At 54.0% G+C, this 22186-nt stretch overlaps 2 protein-coding genes across 21 annotated transcripts in view; both read left to right on the top strand.

Moving 5' to 3' along the window:
• Positions 1-13088, top strand: part of LOC308572661 (uncharacterized protein) — a 73454-nt gene extending 60366 nt beyond the window's left edge. For 4 of the 7 annotated variants that reach the window (XM_081168935.1, XM_081168933.1, XM_081168934.1 and 1 more), the window contains exon 4: positions 11406-13088. In XM_081168935.1, coding sequence (XP_081025061.1) covers positions 11406-12739 — 1334 coding nt within the window. In that variant the 3' untranslated portion in view covers positions 12740-13088. Of the gene's footprint in view, positions 1-5279; positions 5369-7721; positions 7862-8300; positions 8420-11405 lie in introns of those variants that run through there. The other 3 variants (XM_081168936.1, XM_081168930.1, XM_081168931.1) reach the window with 3 other exon arrangements.
• LOC308572648 (uncharacterized protein) overlaps positions 1-22186 on the top strand; it is a 152819-nt gene that overhangs the window by 78765 nt on the left and 51868 nt on the right. The gene's annotated exons all lie outside the window — the stretch shown is intronic.

Here is a 22186-nt window from a genome sequence, read left to right as displayed (position 1 = left end):
TCTCCATGCAAATGGGACAGGATAAACCCCACTTTCTCTTGCTCATCTCTAAAGTCCTTGTCCAACAGTTGCAGCGCACACTGTACATCTGCTCGGAAGTTGGGGTACTGTTGTAAATTCCCATCGAAGTGAGATACTAGACCGCCTGCTCTTCTCCCCAACCCAATCCCCTCCGGTTTGGGTGTCAGTTGCCCTTGCTGCGTAAGCATTTCCAACCTGACCTGGAGATCCTTGTAGGCGGCTGCTGCTTCCCCCTCTCTCTTCCTGGATGCGAGTATCTCGGCATTCAGTTGTGTCACTGCTTCTCGCAGATCCGCTATCTGCTGTTCGGCAGTCATCTTGTCTGCTGTTCGTTAGCTCGCGAGTAGGCACCAGTCTGCACCCCTTTCTGCGAGGCTTTAGGTGCCAAAACTGGGGGACGGAGCTTACTGTCAGGGCTGCTTCCAGACCCTAGCTCACAGAGGATCACGTTAGCCAGCGTTCACTTTATAAAAGTCTTTATTGAGTTACAGTTTCCAATTTCAAACTGCCGCAGGCAGCCCTACGTCTTATCAGCTAGACCGGCAAAGCTCCGTCTGAGTCCCCGCCTCCTGTACACCAACTTAATAACCTCGCCTTACTCCACCTTTTCCGCCTTCCCCTCCTTCTCTGGGTCCCTCTGCCCCCCGTGGTCTCTTCCTTCCTGGATTCTTCTGACGCTGACCCCCCGGACCCTTCTGTCTCCTTGCGGCGGGCTTTAGGACCTGGCTCCCTTTCCGGGCTGCTTACTCTGCCGCCTTCCTGTGCATTTGAACTTGGCGCGCGCGCCCAACCTCCCACTTTCCGCTTGACCGTTCCTTCGCTCCCCGATGGAGGTGTGGCCACTCCTGACTCATGCCCTCCCCCCTGCGGCGAGTCGCCGGATCCCGATACCTGGCGCCCTTCCTCCTCACTGCGCTCTGTTGGGGACGTTGGCCCCGATTTCCAACTGCTGCTCTCTGAACCCCCTTTTGTCCCTTTTTCCTGGGGTGTCCCCTTGATCTCCCCCCTCGCTCTGGCCACTGGCGCTCCTTTCTGTGAATCTTCCGATTCACTGGAAAGACTCGGAGATCTCGGGTCGTCGTCATCGCTCATCTTTCCTTCGGACTCCTCCCCCTCGCTCTCTGTTTCCTCCCTTGCCCTCGCCTCTGCTCCTGAACCCCTGACAGTATTCAACATAGAATAAATACCAAGCTAATCTAAATAAACATATAGAAGAAAATAAAAACAAAAAAGAGAGAAACCAATATCTCTTTGCTATTCTTTGAAACTTCCTGCATTGCCAGTCACTGGAGCTGGTTGGAATAATTCGGGATTCAATGTGGTTAGCTGGCCTGTCAGATTTTCTGTTTCTGCTTGTCAGTTTTGGATGACCAAAGAAACTACTGACCTTGGAGATGGTGCGGTTTCCATGATAAGGCCAAAAAAAACCACCATCCCAGAAAAGAGCCAGGCCTTTTGAGTCAGGTTGCCATCAATATCTCAGTGAATGCCAGTCCAGAAAGGCAGTGATTCCTTTACTAAGACCTCACATCTAATTCTCCATAGGGCTTCCTACAACAGAAGCAGTGATGTACTTTATTCAATAATTGTGGACTCTCCTTCCTCCTGATGCTCAAATCCATATCTCTCTTTGTTGCAGGTGGTGATGAATTAGAAACTAAGAACCAGCGAATCCGTGACAAAATCCACACAGTGGAGAACCCATGTCAAAATGAGGAGTGTGGAGAGAGCTCTCATTCCTCAACCCATCCAGGAAATCCCATTGGGAAGAAAATGTATCAGTGCTTGGAATGTGGGAAGAGCTTCCATCAGAGGTCCCATCTCACGGCCCATCAAAGAATTCACACAGGGGAGAAACCCTATCAGTGCTTGGAATGTGGAAAGAGTTTCAACATGAAGCAAAATCTCACTACCCATAAAAGAATTCATAAAGGAGAGAAACCTTATCAATGCTTGGAATGCGGGAAGAGCTTCAGTACAAAGGCCTATGTCACTTCCCATCAAAAAATCCATACAAGGGAGAAACCATATAAGTGCTGGGAATGTGGAAAAAGCTTTGACTGGAAATATAATCTCACCTCCCATCAAAGAATTCATACAAAACCTTTTCAGTGCTTGGAATGTGGAAAGAGCTTCAGTGAAAGCATCAAACTCACTGCCCATCAAATAATTCATACAGGGGAGAAACCATTCCAGTGCTTGGAATGTGGAAAGAGCTTCTCTCGGAGTGACTCTTTCACTTTCCATCAAAGAACTCATACAGGGGAGAAACCCTATCAGTGCTTGGAGTGTGGAATGAGATTCACTCAGAAAGGAAGTCTCACTTCGCATCAAAGAACTCATACCTGGGTGAGCCCACATAAATGCTTGGAATGTGGAAGGACTTTTAGTCAGGACTCCTATCTCATTTCCCATCAAATAATTCATACAATGGAGAGACCGTATAAATGCTTGGAATGTGGAGAGTGTTTTAGTCAGGAGTCCTTTCTCACTTCTCATCAAAGATCTCACAGCAGGGAGAATCAGATTCCCCAAGAATCATTGAATTGTTGCATTGGATTGGATGGTGAGAGTCATCTTCTCCAAGCCCCTGCAATGAAGGATATTCAGCAAAAGAATTCATGACAGATGGCCACCCAACCTTTGAGACCTTTGGGTGAAAGCCATCATACAAATGTAATAAATCAAATAAATAGCAAAGCAGTCGTAAACAATAAAACAGTAGAATACACAACCGAATTGAAGAATAACCACACAAATCACAACAAGATCTAAAATAAATATTCAAAACCCTACAACAACCCCCCCCCAAAAAAAATATATGCTAAGCCAAAGAGTCTGTTCAGCAGCCCAGCTTTTGTAGCTGGAGTCTCTCCTTCCATCCATCTCACTGGGCCCTTCTCTCCCAATCTAGGTGGGAAAATGCCTGCAAGGCAGGGAGATGGTATTCCAGGACTCGCAACCAAGATGGTTTTGGGCCTCTTCAGGATAGACTGATGGAGGATGGAGTGAAGAGTGAGAGGGGGTGGTAGTTGTGAAGGAGGGTTGGTTAGATCAGGAGTAGAGGAACAGCATAAAGATGTGCATTGTTACCATTGTAATTAAGTAAAAAAGAAGCAGGAACATTTGAAACCACATGCTTATGTACACAAACATGAATTTATTTTTCATTTTTCAATAAAACAGGTATACTACACCAGATTTGTCATTCCTTTCTACGTTAGGGGTGAAGTTTTCAGATAGGAGTTCTTTGGGGTGGCAGTGGGAATAAGGGTGTGTTTGGTGAAAGGTAGGGACGCGGGTGGCGCTGTGGGTAAAACATCAGCGCCTAGGGCTTGCCGATCGCATGGCCGGCGGTTCGAATCCCCGCGACGGGGTGAGCTCCCGCTGTTCGGTCCCAGCTCCTGCCCATGTAGCAGTTTGAAAGCACCCCTAAGTGCAAGTAGATAAATAGGTACCGCTTTATAGCGGGAAGGTAACGGCGTTTCCGTGCGCTGCGCTGGTGCTGGCTCGCCAGAGCAGCTTCGTCACGCTGGCCACGTGACCCGGAAGTGTCTTCGGACAGCGCTGGCTCCCGGCCTCTAGAGTGAGATGGGCGCACAACCCTAGAGTCGGACACGACTGGCCCGTACGGGTAGGGGTACCTTTACCTTTAGGGTTGCCAGTCAAGTAGGATTCCTGACACCCGCAAAGTTGTTGAAGAAACCCAAATTGTTGACTTTCTTGTGGAAATCTCCCCCCCCCCAATAGTGATGTTTAACTTTTTGAGCTGTTTCCACTGCTTTTTCCACCACGTTGCCATACAGCTGGTTTTTCCCTGACATTGTGCCAATTTGGCAAAAACCCCAACACCAATTTTACACCCGGAAACTAAGACATGTCAGGAATTTTCCTGACGTATAGCAAGCCTAGAAAGGCCCAATAAAGTTCCAGCTTCTACCTGTGCTCCCTGAATGCATTGGGAATGTGGCACAGGAGTGTGTAGGCACTGCCAGAACAAAGGGGGTGGTGGCACAACACAAAGAGATAAACTTTGCATTCTGAAATGTTTAAATGTGCTTCAGAAAAACAAACTCTTGCAACAGCCCTAAAAGATGGGCCAGTAGTGTTACCCAAATAATGCAGGAGGTTGAAGAGAAGGAGAGGGGTGTGAATCAGATACTGTTCCCTGCAAGTTGCGCACTGTAGCGGATTCACTCTGCTAAGCGCCCCCAGTGAAATTTAGCACACCCGCCGCATGGTACGCCAATTAAATGAATTTCTGCAATTTTTGTGGGGGTCTTGTGTGAGGGAAACTTCAACTAAGGGAGTCTCAGACAGAAGAAGAAAAGTTTGATTTACAAAAAAGAGGTTGGTGAAACAGTTGGATCAGGAGATGCATACTTTCAGGTATGGCCTGCTCTGGTCCAGGGGGTCACGAAGAGGCGGACACGACTCAACAACAACTTTCAGGTAGAAGTTAGCTTATTACTTAAACATCAGGATGTCACAGGCTTAAACACAGTACCATATGAACAACTTTTCTTAAACTTCAGTTGCTAAAGATCAGTTTGTACCCTTCAGGTAGATGTTCCTGTTTCTAGACGAGGTGGGAAAATGCTCAGCTCGGTTTCTGTTACTTCCCTCTCGCTCCTTTCCTAGTTATGGCAGGTGTGGCAGTTCAATCCTTTTCACCAGCCCAGGTTCCTTTCCCTCAGCCTCCCTCTCTCCTCTCCGCAATGCCCCTCCTGAGGCGCACAGACCCAGGGGATCCCTCGGCCCTTTGACTGGCTGGGGATCCTTCTTTCCGCCAGACTCGGCTCTCCGTCACACACGCAATCCATTCTGAGATTTGCTGCCTCTTGACAGGCGCCTCCTGAACCTGGTGAGGTGCTGATTTCCTAGTATTGTCTAGTTGTGGCTTCTTCAAATTGTGGCCTTAAAGTGGAGGAGCCTTGCGCTCTGTCTGCCTCCTTGAGCGGGAAAAGTGCCTGGGACTTTGCCCTATGACTGGGGCAGAAGGAAGGGAGTTGCTAGGCAGGATGGGGGGGGGAGAGAAAAGAACCCGCGGAGGAAGGGGGTCCCCGAAACCCCGATTCCCCGCTGGGGTTTCCCCCCTCCTGCTGCTGTTTCCAAGGGAGGGAGCAGCTCAGCTCGCCAGCCCAGAGGGGCCCCCAAATCCTCCTGCTTGGGAGAGGGAGAGAAGGGGTGCACGGCAGGCCAAGGGTTAAGAGGAGCGGAGCTGCCTTCCTAGAGCGGGCAGGAAAAGAAGGGGAAGCAGGCCGGTCCTCCCGCGCCCAAGCCCCTCCCTCCGCTGCGCCTGCCTTGCTCGAGAGGAAGGGATCTGCCCGCTCTCCTCGGGGATCTGGTGAGCCTCCTCTCCCTTCGCCAGAGGGTGCATTGGGGGTCTTCCAGATCCATGCAGCCTGGGACCCCCCCCGCCCCCTCCCCGGTAAAAGGGGAAGGACCCAGTGAAGTCCAGTCCCAGGGGATTCTGGGGTGCGGCTCCCATCCTGATTTGAGGGAGCCGGCCTTGGTCAGGTGACCAGCAGGACTCACCCGCTTCTGGCGCGGCGGGACACCGGGATGAGGGCCAGAGCGCACGCTGTTTCCCTTCCCGCCGGAGCGGTACCTCTTGATCTATTGCACTGGCCTGCTTTCGATCTGCTAGCTTGGCAGGAGCAGGGAGCTCACTCCCTTGTGCTGTTTCAAACCAGCGACCTCACGATCAGCAACCAGAAGAGGCTCAGTGCTTTAGACCACAAGGGTCTTCTAGTCCAGCCCTGTGCACTGCCGAAATTTCCACTAAAATGTTGGGCGAAATGGGTAGGGGGGTAGACCCAGGGTCGTCTTCAGCAGATCCGGCGCAGTGGTGCAAAGATCCCTCCGGCACCCCCCAGACCTTTTATAAGGGGGGGGACCCCAAAGTTGTTGACCTTTTTTAGGAAAGGCTGCTCCCACCCTCGCACACAGCCGGACAGCAGCTGCCGTGGTGAGATCGTCGTGTGGGGCGATGGGGGCGGCACGGGAGGCAGGCAGGGGTCTCGTTGGGGCAGGGACAGGCGAAGCAAGCCAGGCCGTCGGCATCGCTGCAGCAGAGAAGCCCGTTCGCTCAGCCACAGTCTCACCATCCTTGCTTGGGGAGGAAGGGGGGGGGGAGCATGACACAGTTCATGTGAAGGAGTGCCAAGGTGGTGGGGGCAGCGGGAGGAGGCAGGTTCCATGCAAGGCGGTGGAGAAGCAGGGGGAGGAGGGAGGGGTGCTAGGGGCAGCAGTTGCAGCGTGTAGCCTTGAGCCCAGGGATCTCTGTCGGAGTGGACGGGGAAGTGGTGGCAGAGTCAAGTTTATGATGTGCAGAGCTTGGGATGTAAGTAGCCGAGGAGGTGGCGTGTTGCGGAGCCAGCAGAGAGAGCTCTGGCCTGTGCGAAGGCATCCGGAGCCTTCCTGCCTCCGACAGGTGCTGGAGGCGCGCAGGCACCAAGCCCCCGCTCCGCCTCGCATACCTCCCCGCTCTCCCCTCCCTGGACACTCTGCCTGGCACCCTCCACTGCTTGGCGCCCTGGCTCGCCCCACCACTACGCCCAATAGAAAAGACGTCCCTGGATAGACCCATGGATGCCCCCTGGATCTCCTTGGAGAAAAGGGGGGGGGGGATAGAGATGCCATAAATAAAGCGCGGGAGCTCAGCCCGTAATCTGGCTGCTACATTTTGGACCGGTCTCCCAGTCCTCTTCAAAGGCAGCTCCACGTAGAGTTAAGGTTACCAGATTTTTGTCAATTACTCCGGGAACACTTTTCAACTTCAACGGATTTTGTATGGGGACTGATTTGTAAATCTGGGGACTGTCCCCGGGAAACAGGGACGTCTGGTAACCTGGCAGCGCACTCAGCAAAGGAGACTTTAATAGAATTGTGGGGTTGGAAGGGACCCTGAGGGACATCTAGTCAAAACCACGGTAATATAGCCATTTCAATTATAGCATCCATGACGTTTTAAAAACCTCCATGGCAGGAGAGTCCACCACCTTCTGAGGTGTTCCATTGCTGAGAATAAGGAACAGCCCCCTCCCCTTATTTTTCCTTCTGAACGTCGCTAGCATTATTTAACAGTAGTTTCTGTTTTATTTTTCTAAATAGTAGAAATACTAAAATATGCTTCCCACCAGTTTCCAGTTCATAAAAAACCGTGGCCAGGATACACCTAACCACATGGGTAGGCAAACTGAGGCCGGGGGCCGGATCCGGCCCAATTGCCTTCTCAATCCAGCCCATGGACAGTCTGGGAATCAGCATGTTTTTACATGAGTAGAATGTGTGCTTTTATTTAAAATGCATCTCTGGGTTATTTGTGGGGCTTAGGAATTTGTTCATATTTCCCCTTCAAAATATAGTCCAGCCCCCCACAAGGTCTGAGGGACAGTGGACAGGCCCACGGCTGAAAAAGGTTGCTGACCTCTGCCTAACCAGCTCCATCTGTTGCAATACTGGGCTTTCCCCACCCTCTCCACCTTGGGTCCCCATATGCCTCTTGAAGTTGGCCTAACGTACACAACAAAACACAAAATAATTCCAGTAAGATGTTAAAAGGAGCACCCATACTTACAATGTGCAGCAAAACAATCCCATTAAAACAGCACAGGTGGGAAGCAACAAATCAGTTCATAGTAGATAATCTTTATACTGGCTATGAGGAGGACCTTTCTCTCTCTTTTTCTTCTTAGAGTTCACTGGGCTTTGAAGGCATCATTGTTCGATTCCTGGGTGAGGAGTGGGCGTTGCTGGACCCTGACCAGAAAGCTCTGCATACAGAAGTCATAGAGGAGAATAATAGGTGATAATTGTGGAATCATGGCCTCTCTTGGTAAGGCTCCCCGCTGGATCAATATGTTTTGAAATTCCATACATATATATGTGACGAACCTCCCAGATTTTGATGGATTTTGACAGCCCCACCTACAGCCTTTTTAAACAAGGATCAGGCTGGTCTGAACTGCCCAGTCCCTTCTAAATGTAGGTTTCAGAGTGGTTAGGGAAAGTGAAGTAGCTTGTTGTTGTTGTAAGTTTTCAATAGAATTAAAAACCAACTAATCTATATAAACATAGAGAAGAAAAGAACAGTAACAAAGAGAGAAAGAAAAAACAGAAAACGGGAGAGTGAGCGAGAAGAAAAATAAAATACAGTGCCCTCTACCAGTGGTAGATCTTAACCCTTATCGACGCTTCCAGCTCTCACCAGGGAACGTCCCTTTCTTCTCCCAACCTCCTTCCCTGGGAGATGATCCCTTCCCTGTCTCCCGCAGAGTCCTTCATCAGTAATACAGCAGCTTTCTGTGAATATCCTCATCAGACCAGCGTAGAGATACGAAATAAAACAAGGACAAAAAGAGAACTAACAAAAAAAAAATGGAGTAAAGCTACAGTAAGTATCATTGAAAAAGGAAGACAGAAATAAAGGAAATAAATAGAGACTTCCCATTCTCCCGCTGCCCATTATGTACTGTATATTCAGATGGTTCAAAGTATTCATTCACTCCAGGATAATATCCAGCTGCATTGCAAGACAGTGCCCAGCTGTTCCTCAATCTGCTAGGCGGTCTTTTCTCAATCATCAATCCCAGACACCTCAAGTTCGTTCATTTTGCTTTCTACGCAAAAAGTCCAGTTGTTATTATCACTAGCTATCAAGAAAATTCTTCCTCCAGTCCAGTATAACAAATGTTTCTTATCTGGATAATAATCAATAATCCTTTACTTATTATATGTTCATTAATTTGTACCCAATCCTATCTCCTGTTGGCCATGATGTCCCACCTTGATTTAAGAAGAAAAGTCCTTCCATTTCCACTTCTTTCATTTATTTTTTCTTGTTCTTCCAAATTGCTGCAAATCAATTGCAAACCAATTAATTTAGTTTCATATAATTTTCCCAAACAGGCTTTCCATTCCAAGTATAAGATATGTCCAAGATGAACCCCTATTGCTGTTTATTGTTCTCAGTTAATATCTAGATAACATTCTCTAAAGGTAAAGGGACCCCTGACCATTAGGTCCAGTCGTGGCTGACTCTGGGGTTGCGGCACTCATCTAGCTTTATTGGCCGAGGGAGCTGGCGTACAGCTTCCGGGTCATGTGGCCAGCATGACTAAGCCGCTTCTGGAGAACCAGAGCAGTGCACGGAAACGCCGTTTACCTTCCCGCCGGAGCAGTACCTATTTTTCTACTTGCACTTTGACGTGCTTTCGAACTGCTAGGTTGGCAGCAGCAGGGACTGAGCAATGGGAGCTCACCCTGTCGCGGGGATTCGAACCGCCAACCTTCTGATCGGCAAGTCCTGGGCTCTGTGGTTTAGACCACAATGCCACCTGCGTCCCTAGTATTAACCAAAATCATTATACATCAGCTGCTCCTTTACATCCCTGCATACAGAAAAAGTGAACCTTAATAAGACTCAGCCTGTATATATGTTCAATGACAACAGGTGTGGTTATTATTCCCTTTAAACATTGGCTTGAATTTTAATAAGTTCCATTTTTCAGAGTTCATTCTTGTCTTCCAACTTGTACCTCCGCATTTTCCTTGTTCAGATCCAGTTTTTTTGCTGCTTAACTGCAGCTCTTATGTTCCTGCTCATGCTGCCCAAGGTCACTTCAGATATTCGTCCACAGAGATTACAACCTCAGATAAATCTGGCTCTCAAACAGGATAATTTATCAAACAGCCCAGCCATTAGAGTCTCTGTCCCTCTCCAACACACAGCAGGCACATCCGGTCCAGTACCTCCAGGTCACCCGTTTCACCTCTATGCCAAGCTGCGTCACACTCCTCTCAACCTCTTCATGGCCTGAGTTCCTTCCATAGTAACAGAGTAGACTGCCTTCTTGCTAGTCTGAAGAGTCGTAAATTGCAATTCCTGCGTTTCTCCCTCCAGAAACAGCAAACAATGCACAGAGATGATTGTAAACACAAATCGAATGACCCGTCAGTCAGTCCTTAGTCAGAGGAGGGCAAGGCATAGTAAGACTTTTTCAAATTCCCAGTAAAACATAAAAACATCTGCCCTCCTCTTTCCTCAGCCAAAAGTCCCACATTCTCGACATTTGCTTCTTTTCATTAATCAGGAGAGGGCAGGGAAAGCACAGGGGGAAACAGTGTAACATAAAACAGTCTGCCCCTCTCCTTCTCTATTCAAGTCTGTTGCAGGGGTTCTCCCATGTTAAAATTCCATTTAAATATCTTCAGAAATTCCAGTTCCTACACAACAGCTGGTTAAGTCGCAGCCTGCGTTGCATATCTTGTCCAGAGAGGGCTCTTAGTTTCATCCAATTAGCCAAATTGAAGCAGGACTCTTTCCACGCTTCATAAAAAGGCTCTGGAGGCTGGTTCTTTGGCAGAGAACTCACTCCCAGCGTCCCCTTCATTTCTTCTTCCATGGAGGCAGTCATGGGGTCAACCAACATCTAGATGCACCTTAGTCTCTCTGATTCTTCCCAGAGACGTCCGGGAGAGGACATGCCTCGTTCTCTCCCTCCCTCTGCCTGAACTTATTCACAATCCCCAGAGGGGTTCTAAAGAACTGCCACCCTTGAATGTGGGTGTTGACCAGAAGCGTAAAAGTCCTTCCATTCCACTTCTTCCATTTTTTTCTCTCCAGATAAGTTTACCAGCTGCTTGGTGGCTTTTCCCCCTGAGTTTACCTCAGTTTGAACAAAATATCATTTCTCTCCCAGTTCTTTCTCTGCCATCACAGAATGTTTCTTAGTGTTTCTGTCCATGGCTCCATTCCTCTGCTCCAGAATAACGGTTAAGATACAACCTTGATAGAGGGCTTCTTTCTTTTTCTCTTCTTCTGTTATTTGTTTGTTTCTTTTTCCATTTATTCTCTGTTTTATTTTTATTTAGTTTGGCTTTCATTGTATTTAATGTTGAAAATTCCTGAAAAGAAACTTCTTATCTCAGTGTGAAAAGTGGCGCCTTCAGAGCATGTTAGGTTCATCCCAATTCATCTCCCAATCTTCAAAGGGAGAGCATGATACTGGTATCTTTGCCCTGGCTGTCATAAATCATCACATAATCTCTACTGGCAGGGTATTGACAGCCCAAAACTAGCCAGCCTCCCCCACCCTGGAGTCATCACTTCTGTCAAAGACAACTGATATTAGAGATGGAACAGATTCCATGATTGGGCCAAGCAAAATCCACCCCAGAAAAGAGCCAGGGTTTTGGGATCTCAGGTTCCTATAAAGATGTCTCTGAATGCCAGTCAACAAAGGCAGTGAACCCTAAAATAAGTCCCCCATCTATCTCGCTCCAGTTCTTCCTCTCTCACAAGCATTAATGAGCAATGTTCAATAATTGCGGGCTCCATTTCTTGCTGAGCCTCTAATTCATCTCTCTCTTTGTTGCAGGGGATGATGAATTGGAAATGGAGGACAAGGGAGACCATGATGAAATCCACACAGAGGAGAAACCAAGAAAATATTTGGAATGTGGAAAGAGCTTCAGTCAAAGCTCCCATTCAACTTCCCCTCGAAGAAATCCCATTGGGAAGAAACCCTACCAGTGCTTGGAATGTGGGAAGAGCTTCTGTCGGAGGGGTCATCTCATTATTCACGAAAGAATTCATACTGGGGAGAAACCATATCAGTGTAAGGAATGTCAAAAGTGCTTTAGTCACAGGTCCAGCCTCACTACCCATCAAAGACTTCATACAGGGGAGAAGCCTTATCAGTGCTTGGAATGTGGAAAGAGCTTCAGTCAAAAGTTCCAGCTCATTTCCCATCAACGAATTCATACACGGGAGAAACCTTTTCAGTGCCTGGAATGTGGAAAGAGCTTCAGTCACAGGTCCAGCCTCATTTTCCACCAAAGAATTCATACAGGGGAGAAACCTTTTCCATACTTGGATTGTGGAAAGAGCTTCAATCAAAGCTCCCATTCAACTTCCCATCAAAGAAATCCCATTGGGAAGAAACCCTATCAGTGCTTGGAATGTGGAAAGAGTTTCACTCGGAGTGGTCATCTCATTATTCATGAAAGAATTCATACAGGGGAGAAACCATATCAGTGTGAGGAATGTCAAAAGTGCTTCAGTCACAGGTGCAGCTTCATTTCACATCAAAGAATTCATACAGGGGAAAAACCTTATCGGTGCTTGGAATGTGGAAAGAGTTTCAGTCGGAGTGACCTACTGACGGTCCATCAAAGAATTCATACAGGGGAAAAACCTTTTCAGTGCTCGGAATGTGGAAAGAGTTTCAATCAGAGTGCCACCCTTGCTGCCCATCAAAGAATTCATAAAAAACCTTATCAGTGCGCAGAATGTGGAAAGAGCTTCAATGAGAGCACTAAACTCACTTCCCATCAGATAATTCATAGAGGGGAGAGACCATTTCAGTGCTTGGAGTGTGGAAAGAGATTCACACAGAAGGCAGGTCTCACTTCCCATCAAAGAACTCATACCTGGGTGAGCCCATATAAATGCTTGGAATGTGGAAGGACTTTTAGTCAGGACTCCTATCTCATTTCCCATCAAATAATTCATACAATGGAGAGACCGTATAAATGCTTGGAATGTGGAGAGTGTTTTAGTCAGGAGTCCTTTCTCACTTCTCATCAAAGATCTCACAGCAGGGAGAATCAGATTCCCCAAGAATCATCGAATTGTTGCATTGGATTGGACGGTGAGAGTCATCTTCTCCAACCCCCTGCAATGAAGGATATTCAACAAAATAATTCATAACAGATGGCCACCGAACCTTTGCTTAAAATCCTTCAATTCAAGAAGAGTCCACCACCACCTGAACCTCTTTGTTCCAGAGTCAAACAGTTCTTGCTATTAGAAAGTTCTGCCTGATGTTACATCAGATTTTCCTTACTTTTATCTTGAATGCATTGGTTTGGGTCCTCCTTCCACCAGAGTAGGAGAAACCAAGTTTACTCACTCTTCATGGCACAACCCTTTAGATATGTCTATCACATCTTCTCCATCTCCTTTTCTTCATAATAACCATCCCAGCTCCCTCAACCGTTTCTCCGAAGTCTTGGTTTCCAGAGCCTTGATCCCCTTGGTCTCCCTCCTCTGCACCATTCCAGCTTCTCAGGCCAGAGCCACTGCTCCCCCCGACTCAGCCCCTCTTCCCCTCTCCTTCTTCTGGCCCCCGAGATTCTCCTCAGGCCAGAGACACTGCTCCCCCCGACTCAGCCCCTCTTCCCCTCTCCTTCTTCTGGCCCCCGAGATTCTCCTCAGGCCAGAGCCACTGCTCCCCCCGACTCAGCCCCTCTTCCCCTCTCCTTCTTCTGGCCCCCGAGATTCTCCTCAGGCCAGAGCCACTTCTCCCTCAGACTCAGCCCCTCTTCCCCTCTCCTTCTTCTGGCCCCCGAGATTCTCCTCAGGCCAGAGCCACTTCTCCCTCAGACTCAGCCCCTCTTCCCCTCTCCTTCTTCTGGCCCCCGGGATTCTCCTCAGGCCAGAGCCACTTCTCCCCCCGACTCAGCCCCTCTTCCCCTCTCCTTCTTCTGGCCCCCGAGATTCTCCTCAGGCCAGAGCCACTGCTCCCCCCGACTCAGCCCCTCTTCCCCTCTCCTTCTTCTGGCCCCCGAGATTCTCCTCAGGCCAGAGCCACTGCTCCCCCCGACTCAGCCCCTCTTCCCCTCTCCTTCTTCTGGCCCCCGAGATTCTCCTCAGGCCAGAGCCACTTCTCCCTCAGACTCAGCCCCTCTTCCCCTCTCCTTCTTCTGGCCCCCGAGATTCTCCTCAGGCCAGAGCCACTTCTCCCTCAGACTCAGCCCCTCTTCCCCTCTCCTTCTTCTGGCCCCCGAGATTCTCCTCAGGCCAGAGCCACTTCTCCCCCCGACTCAGCCCCTCTTCCCCTCTCCTTCTTCTGGCCCCCGAGATTCTCCTCAGGCCAGAGCCACTTCTCCCCCCGACTCAGCCCCTCTTCCCCTCTCCTTCTTCTGGCCCCCGAGATTCTCCTCAGGCCAGAGCCACTTCTCCCTCAGGCTCAGCCCCTCTTCCCCTCTCCTTCTTCTGGCCCCCGAGATTCTCCTCAGGCCAGAGCCACTTCTCCCCCCGACTCAGCCCCTCTTCCCCTCTCCTTCTTCTGGCCCCCGAGATTCTCCTCAGGCCAGAGCCACTTCTCCCTCAGACTCAGCCCCTCTTCCCCTCTCCTTCTTCTGGCCCCTGAGATTCTCCTCAGGGCAGAGCCACTTCTCCCTCAGGCTCAGCCCCTCTTCCCCTCTCCTTCTTCTGGCCCCTGAGATTCTCCTCAGGCCAGAGCCACTTCTCCCTCAGACTCAGCCCCTCTTCCCCTCTCCTTCTTCTGGCCCCCGAGATTCTCCTCAGGCCAGAGCCACTTCTCCCCCTCCCGACTCAGCCCCTCTTCCCCTCTCCTTCTTCTGGCCCCCGAGATTCTCCTCAGGCCAGAGCCACGTCTCCCTCAGACTCAGCCCCTCTCCCCCTCTCCTTCTTCTGGCCCCCGAGATTCTCCTCAGGCCAGAGCCACTTCTCCCTCAGACTCAGCCCCTCTTCCCCTCTCCTTCTGGCCCCCTAGATTCTCCTCAGGCCAGAGCCACTTCTCCCTCAGACTCAGCCCCTCTTCCCCTCTCCTTCTTCTGGCCCCCGAGATTCTCCTCAGGCCAGAGCCACTTCTCCCTCAGACTCAGCCCCTCTTCCCCTCTCCTTCTTCTGGCCCCCGAGATTCTCCTCAGGCCAGAGCCACTTCTCCCCCCGACTCAGCCCCTCTTCCCCTCTCCTTCTTCTGGCCCCCGAGATTCTCCTCAGGCCAGAGCCACTTCTCCCTCAGACTCAGCCCCTCTTCCCCTCTCCTTCTTCTGGCCCCCGAGATTCTCCTCAGGCCAGAGCCACTTCTCCCCCCGACTCAGCCCCTCTTCCCCTCTCCTTCTTCTGGCCCCCGAGATTCTCCTCAGGCCAGAGCCACTTCTCCCTCAGGCTCAGCCCCTCTTCCCCTCTCCTTCTTCTGGCCCCCGAGATTCTCCTCAGGCCAGAGCCACTTCTCCCTCAGACTCAGCCCCTCTTCCCCTCTCCTTCTTCTGGCCCCCGAGATTCTCCTCAGGCCAGAGCCACTTCTCCCTCAGACTCAGCCCCTCTTCCCCTCTCCTTCTTCTGGCCCCCGAGATTCTCCTCAGGCCAGAGCCACTTCTCCCTCAGACTCAGCCCCTCTTCCCCTCTCCTTCTTCTGGCCCCCGAGATTCTCCTCAGGCCAGAGCCACTTCTCCCTCAGACTCAGCCCCTCTTCCCCTCTCCTTCTTCTGGCCCCCGAGATTCTCCTCAGGCCAGAGCCACTTCTCCCTCAGACTCAGCCCCTCTTCCCCTCTCCTTCTTCTGGCCCCCGAGATTCTCCTCAGGCCAGAGCCACTTCTCCCTCAGACTCAGCCCCTCTCCCCCCCTCCTTCTTCTGGCCCCCGAGATTCTCCTCAGGCCAGAGCCACTTCTCCCTCAGACTCAGCCCCTCTCCTTCTTCTGGCCCCCGAGATTCTCCTCAGGCCAGAGCCACTTCTCCCTCAGACTCAGCCCCTCTTCACCTCTCCTTCTTCTGGCCCCCGAGATTCTCCTCAGGCCAGAGCCACTTCTCCCTCAGACTCAGCCCCTCTTCCCCTCTCCTTCTTCTGGCCCCCGAGATTCTCCTCAGGCCAGAGCCACTTCTCCCTCAGACTCAGCCCCTCTTCCCCTCTCCTTCTTCTGGCCCCCGAGATTCTCCTCAGGCCAGAGCCACTTCTCCCTCAGACTCAGCCCCTCTTCCCCTCTCCTTCTTCTGGCCCCCGAGATTCTCCTCAGGCCAGAGCCACTTCTCCCTCAGACTCAGCCCCTCTTCCCCTCTCCTTCTTCTGGCCCCCGAGATTCTCCTCAGGCCAGAGCCACTTCTCCCTCAGACTCAGCCCCTCTCCCCCTCTCCTTCTTCTGGCCCCCGAGATTCTCCTCAGGCCAGAGCCACTTCTCCCTCAGACTCAGCCCCTCTCCCCCTCTCCTTCTTCTGGCCCCCGAGATTCTCCTCAGGCCAGAGCCACTTCTCCCTCAGACTCAGCCCCTCTTCCCCTCTCCTTCTTCTGGCCCCCGAGATTCTCCTCAGGCCAGAGCCACTTCTCCCTCAGACTCAGCCCCTCTTCCCCTCTCCTTCTTCTGGCCCCCGAGATTCTCCTCAGGCCAGAGCCACTTCTCCTTCAGACTCAGCCCCTCTTCCCCTCTCCTTCTTCTGGCCCCCGAGATTCTCCTCAGGCCAGAGCCACTTCTCCCTCAGGCTCAGCCCCTCTTCCCCTCTCCTTCTTCTGGCCCCCGAGATTCTCCTCAGGCCAGAGCCACTTCTCCCTCAGACTCACCCCCTCTTCCCATCTCCTTCTTCTGGCCCCCGAGATTCTCCTCAGGCCAGAGCCACTTCTCCCTCAGACTCAGCCCCTCTTCCCCTCTCCTTCTTCTGGCCCCCGAGATTCTCCTCAGGCCAGAGCCACTTCTCCCCCAGACTCAGCCCCTCTTCCCCTCTCCTTCTTCTGGCCCCCGAGATTCTCCTCAGGCCAGAGCCACTTCTCCCTCAGACTCAGCCCCTCTCCCCCCTCCTTCTTCTGGCCCCCGAGATTCTCCTCAGGCCAGAGCCACTTCTCCCTCAGACTCAGCCCCTCTCCTTCTTCTGGCCCCCGAAATTCTCCTCAGGCCAGAGCCACTTCTCCCTCAGACTCAGCCCCTCTTCCCCTCTCCTTCTTCTGGCCCCCGAGATTCTCCTCAGGCCAGAGCCACTTCTCCCTCAGACTCAGCCCCTCTTCCCCTCTCCTTCTTCTGGCCCCCGAGATTCTCTTCAGGCCAGAGCCACTTCTCCCTCAGACTCAGCCCCTCTCCCCCTCTCCTTCTTCTGGCCCCCGAGATTCTCCTCAGGCCAGAGCCACTTCTCCCTCAGACTCAGCCCCTCTCCCCCTCTCCTTCTTCTGGCCCCCGAGATTCTCCTCAGGCCAGAGCCACTTCTCCCCCCCCCCGACTCAGCCCCTCTTCCCCTCTCCTTCTTCTGGCCCCCGAGATTCTCCTCAGGCCAGAGCCACTTCTCCCTCAGACTCAGCCCCTCTTCCCCTCTCCTTCTTCTGGCCCCCGAGATTCTCCTCAGGCCAGAGCCTGTCTCCCCCTGACTCAGCCCCTCTTCCCCTCTCCTTCTTCTGGCCCCCGAGATTCTCCTCAGGCCAGAGCCACTTCTCCCTCAGACTCAGCCCCTCTTCCCCTCTCCCTCTTCTGGCCCCCGACTCAGCCCCTCTTCCCCTCTCCTTCTTCTGGCCCCCGAGATTCTCCTCAGGCCAGAGCCTGTCTCCCCCTGACTCAGCCCCTCTTCCCCTCTCCTTCTTCTGGCCCCCGAGATTCTCCTCAGGCCAGAGCCACTTCTCCCCCCGACTCAGCCCCTCTTCCCCTCTCCTTCTTCTGGCCCCCGAGATTCTCCTCAGGCCAGAGCCACTTCTCCCTCAGACTCAGCCCCTCTTCCCCTCTCCTTCTTCTGGCCCCCGAGATTCTCCTCAGGCCAGAGCCACTTCTCCCCCCGACTCAGCCCCTCTTCCCCTCTCCTTCTTCTGGCCCCCGAGATTCTCCTCAGGCCAGAGCCACTTCTCCCTCAGACTCAGCCCCTCTTCCCCTCTCCTTCTTCTGCCCCCGAGATTCTCCTCAGGCCAGAGCCACTTCTCCCTCAGACTCAGCCCCTCTTCCCCTCTCCTTCTTCTGGCCCCCGAGATTCTCCTCAGGCCAGAGCCACTTCTCCCCCCGACTCAGCCCCTCTTCCCCTCTCCTTCTTCTGGCCCCCGAGATTCTCCTCAGGCCAGAGCCACTTCTCCCTCAGACTCAGCCCCTCTTCCCCTCTCCTTCTTCTGGCCCCTGAGATTCTCCTCAGGGCAGAGCCACTTCTCCCTCAGGCTCAGCCCCTCTTCCCCTCTCCTTCTTCTGGCCCCTGAGATTCTCCTCAGGCCAGAGCCACTTCTCCCTCAGACTCAGCCCCTCTTCCCCTCTCCTTCTTCTGGCCCCCGAGATTCTCCTCAGGCCAGAGCCACTTCTCCCCCTCCCGACTCAGCCCCTCTTCCCCTCTCCTTCTTCTGGCCCCCGAGATTCTCCTCAGGCCAGAGCCACGTCTCCCTCAGACTCAGCCCCTCTCCCCCTCTCCTTCTTCTGGCCCCCGAGATTCTCCTCAGGCCAGAGCCACTTCTCCCTCGGACTCAGCCCCTCTTCCCCTCTCCTTCTTCTGGCCCCCGAGATTCTCCTCAGGCCAGAGCCACTTCTCCCCCCGACTCAGCCCCTCTTCCCCTCTCCTTCTTCTGGCCCCCGAGATTCTCCTCAGGCCAGAGCCACTTCTCCCTCAGACTCAGCCCCTCTTCCCCTCTCCTTCTTCTGGCCCCCGAGATTCTCCTCAGGCCAGAGCCACTTCTCCCTCAGGCTCAGCCCCTCTTCCCCTCTCCTTCTTCTGGCCCCCGAGATTCTCCTCAGGCCAGAGCCACTTCTCCCTCAGACTCAGCCCCTCTTCCCATCTCCTTCTTCTGGCCCCCGAGATTCTCCTCAGGCCAGAGCCACTTCTCCCTCAGACTCAGCCCCTCTTCCCCTCTCCTTCTTCTGGCCCCCGAGATTCTCCTCAGGCCAGAGCCACTTCTCCCCCAGACTCAGCCCCTCTTCCCCTCTCCTTCTTCTGGCCCCCGAGATTCTCCTCAGGCCAGAGCCACTTCTCCCTCAGACTCAGCCGCTCTCCCCCTCTCCTTCTTCTGGCCCCCGAGATTCTCCTCAGGCCAGAGCCACTTCTCCCTCAGACTCAGCCCCTCTCCTTCTTCTGGCCCCCGAAATTCTCCTCAGGCCAGAGCCACTTCTCCCTCAGACTCAGCCCCTCTTCCCCTCTCCTTCTTCTGGCCCCCGAGATTCTCTTCAGGCCAGAGCCACTTCTCCCTCAGACTCAGCCCCTCTCCCCCTCTCCTTCTTCTGGCCCCCGAGATTCTCCTCAGGCCAGAGCCACTTCTCCCTCAGACTCAGCCCCTCTCCCCCTCTCCTTCTTCTGGCCCCCGAGATTCTCCTCAGGCCAGAGCCACTTCTCCCCCCCCCGACTCAGCCCCTCTTCCCCTCTCCTTCTTCTGGCCCCCGAGATTCTCCTCAGGCCAGAGCCACTTCTCCCTCAGACTCAGCCCCTCTTCCCCTCTCCTTCTTCTGGCCCCCGAGATTCTCCTCAGGCCAGAGCCTGTCTCCCCCTGACTCAGCCCCTCTTCCCCTCTCCTTCTTCTGGCCCCCGAGATTCTCCTCAGGCCAGAGCCACTTCTCCCTCAGACTCAGCCCCTCTTCCCCTCTACTTCTTCTGGCCCCCGAGAGTCTCCTCAGGCCAGAGCCACTTCTCCTTCAGACTCAGCCCCTCTTCCCCTCTCCTTCTTCTGGCCCCCGACTCAGCCCCTCTTCCCCTCTCCTTCTTCTGGCCCCCGAGATTCTCCTCAGGCCAGAGCCTGTCTCCCCCTGACTCAGCCCCTCTTCCCCTCTCCTTCTTCTGGCCCCCGAGATTCTCCTCAGGCCAGAGCCACTTCTCCCCCCGACTCAGCCCCTCTTCCCCTCTCCTTCTTCTGGCCCCCGAGATTCTCCTCAGGCCAGAGCCACTTCTCCCTCAGACTCAGCCCCTCTTCCCCTCTCCTTCTTCTGCCCCCGAGATTCTCCTCAGGCCAGAGCCACTTCTCCCTCGGACTCAGCCCCTCTTCCCCTCTCCTTCTTCTGGCCCCCGAGATTCTCCTCAGGCCAGAGCCACTTCTCCCTCAGACTCAGCCCCTCTTCCCCTCTCCTTCTTCTGGCCCCCGAGATTCTCCTCAGGCCAGAGCCACTTCTCCCTCAGACTCAGCCCCTCTTCCCCTCTCCTTCTTCTGGCCCCCGAGATTCTCCTCAGGCCAGAGCCACTTCTCCCTCAGACTCAGCCCCTCTTCCCCTCTACTTCTTCTGGCCCCCGAGATTCTCCTCAGGCCAGAGCCTGTCTCCCCCTGACTCAGCCCCTCTTCCCCTCTCCTTCTTCTGGCCCCCGAGATTCTCCTCAGGCCAGAGCCACTTCTCCCTCAGACTCAGCCCCTCTTCCCCTCTCCTTCTTCTGGCCCCCGAGATTCTCCTCAGGCCAGAGCCACTTCTCCCCCCGACTCAGCCCCTCTTCCCCTCTCCTTCTTCTGGCCCCCGAGATTCTCCTCAGGCCAGAGCCACTTCTCCCTCAGACTCAGCCCCTCTTCCCCTCTCCTTCTTCTGGCCCCCGAGATTCTCCTCAGGCCAGAGCCACTTCTCCCCCCGACTCAGCCCCTCTTCCCCTCTCCTTCTGGCCCCCGAGATTCTCCTCAGGCCAGAGCCACTTCTCCCTCAGACTCAGCCCCTCTTCCCCTCTCCTTCTTCTGGCCCCCGAGATTCTCCTCAGGCCAGAGCCACTTCTCCCCCCGACTCAGCCCCTCTTCCCCTCTCCTTCTTCTGGACCCCGAGATTCTCCTCAGGCCAGAGCCACTTCTCCCTCAGACTCAGCCCCTCTTCCCCTCTCCTTCTTCTGGCCCCCGAGATTCTCCTCAGGCCAGAGCCACTTCTCCCTCAGACTCAGCCCCTCTTCCCCTCTCCTTCTTCTGGACCCCGAGATTCTCCTCAGGCCAGAGCCACTTCTCCCCCCGACTCAGCCCCTCTTCCCCTCTCCTTCTTCTGGCCCCCGAGATTCTCCTCAGGCCAGAGCCACTTCTCCCCCCCCCCGACTCAGCCCCTCTTCCCCTCTCCTTCTTCTGGCCCCCGAGATTCTCCTCAGGCCAGAGCCACTTCTCCCTCAGACTCAGCCCCTCTTCCCCTCTCCTTCTTCTGGCCCCCGAGATTCTCCTCAGGCCAGAGCCACTTCTCCCCCCGACTCAGCCCCTCTTCCCCTCTCCTTCTTCTGGCCCCCGAGATTCTCCTCAGGCCTGAGCCACTTCTCCCTCAGACTCAGCCCCTCTTCCCCTCTCCTTCTTCTGGCCCCCGAGATTCTCCTCAGGCCAGAGCCACTTCTCCCTCAGACTCAGCCCCTCTTCCCCTCTCCTTCTTCTGGCCCCCGAGATTCTCCTCAGGCCAGAGCCTGTCTCCCCCTGACTCAGCCCCTCTTCCCCTCTCCTTCTTCTGGCCCCCGAGATTCTCCTCAGGCCAGAGCCACTTCTCCCTCAGACTCAGCCCCTCTCCCCCTCTCCTTCTTCTGGCCCCCGAGATTCTCCTCAGGCCAGAGCCACTTCTCCCCCCGACTCAGCCCCTCTTCCCCTCTCCTTCTTCTGGCCCCCGAGATTCTCCTCAGGCCAGAGCCACTTCTCCCTCAGACTCAGCCCCTCTTCCCCTCTCCTTCTTCTGGCCCCCGAGATTCTCCTCAGGCCAGAGCCACTTCTCCCTCAGACTCAGCCCCTCTTCCCCTCTCCTTCTTCTGGACCCCGAGATTCTCCTCAGGCCAGAGCCACTTCTCCCCCCGACTCAGCCCCTCTTCCCCTCTCCTTCTTCTGGCCCCCGAGATTCTCCTCAGGCCAGAGCCACTTCTCCCCCCCCGACTCAGCCCCTCTTCCCCTCTCCTTCTTCTGGCCCCCGAGATTCTCCTCAGGCCAGAGCCACTTCTCCCTCAGACTCAGCCCCTCTTCCCCTCTCCTTCTTCTGGACCCCGAGATTCTCCTCAGGCCAGAGCCACTTCTCCCCCCGACTCAGCCCCTCTTCCCCTCTCCTTCTTCTGGACCCCGAGATTCTCCTCAGGCCAGAGCCACTTCTCCCCCCGACTCAGCCCCTCTTCCCCTCTCCTTCTTCTGGCCCCCGAGATTCTCCTCAGGCCAGAGCCACTTCTCCCTCAGACTCAGCCCCTCTTCCCCTCTCCTTCTTCTGGCCCCCGAGATTCTCCTCAGGCCAGAGCCACTTCTCCCTCAGACTCAGCCCCTCTTCCCCTCTCCTTCTTCTGGCCCCCGAGATTCTCCTCAGGCCAGAGCCACTTCTCCCTCAGACTCAGCCCCTCTTCCCCTCTCCTTCTTCTGGACCCCGAGATTCTCCTCAGGCCAGAGCCACTTCTCCCCCCGACTCAGCCCCTCTTCCCCTCTCCTTCTTCTGGCCCCCGAGATTCTCCTCAGGCCAGAGCCACTTCTCCCTCAGACTCAGCCCCTCTTCCCCTCTCCTTCTTCTGGCCCCCGAGATTCTCCTCAGGCCAGAGCCACTTCTCCCCCCGATTCAGCCCCTCTTCCCCTCTCCTTCTTC

The sequence above is a fragment of the Podarcis bocagei genome, assembly GCF_964188305.1.
Source record: "Podarcis bocagei genome assembly, chromosome: 13".
Classification (NCBI taxonomy): domain Eukaryota; kingdom Metazoa; phylum Chordata; class Lepidosauria; order Squamata; family Lacertidae; genus Podarcis; species Podarcis bocagei.
Note: the sequence above shows the minus strand (reverse complement) of the source record. Positions and strands in the feature narration are given on the sequence as shown.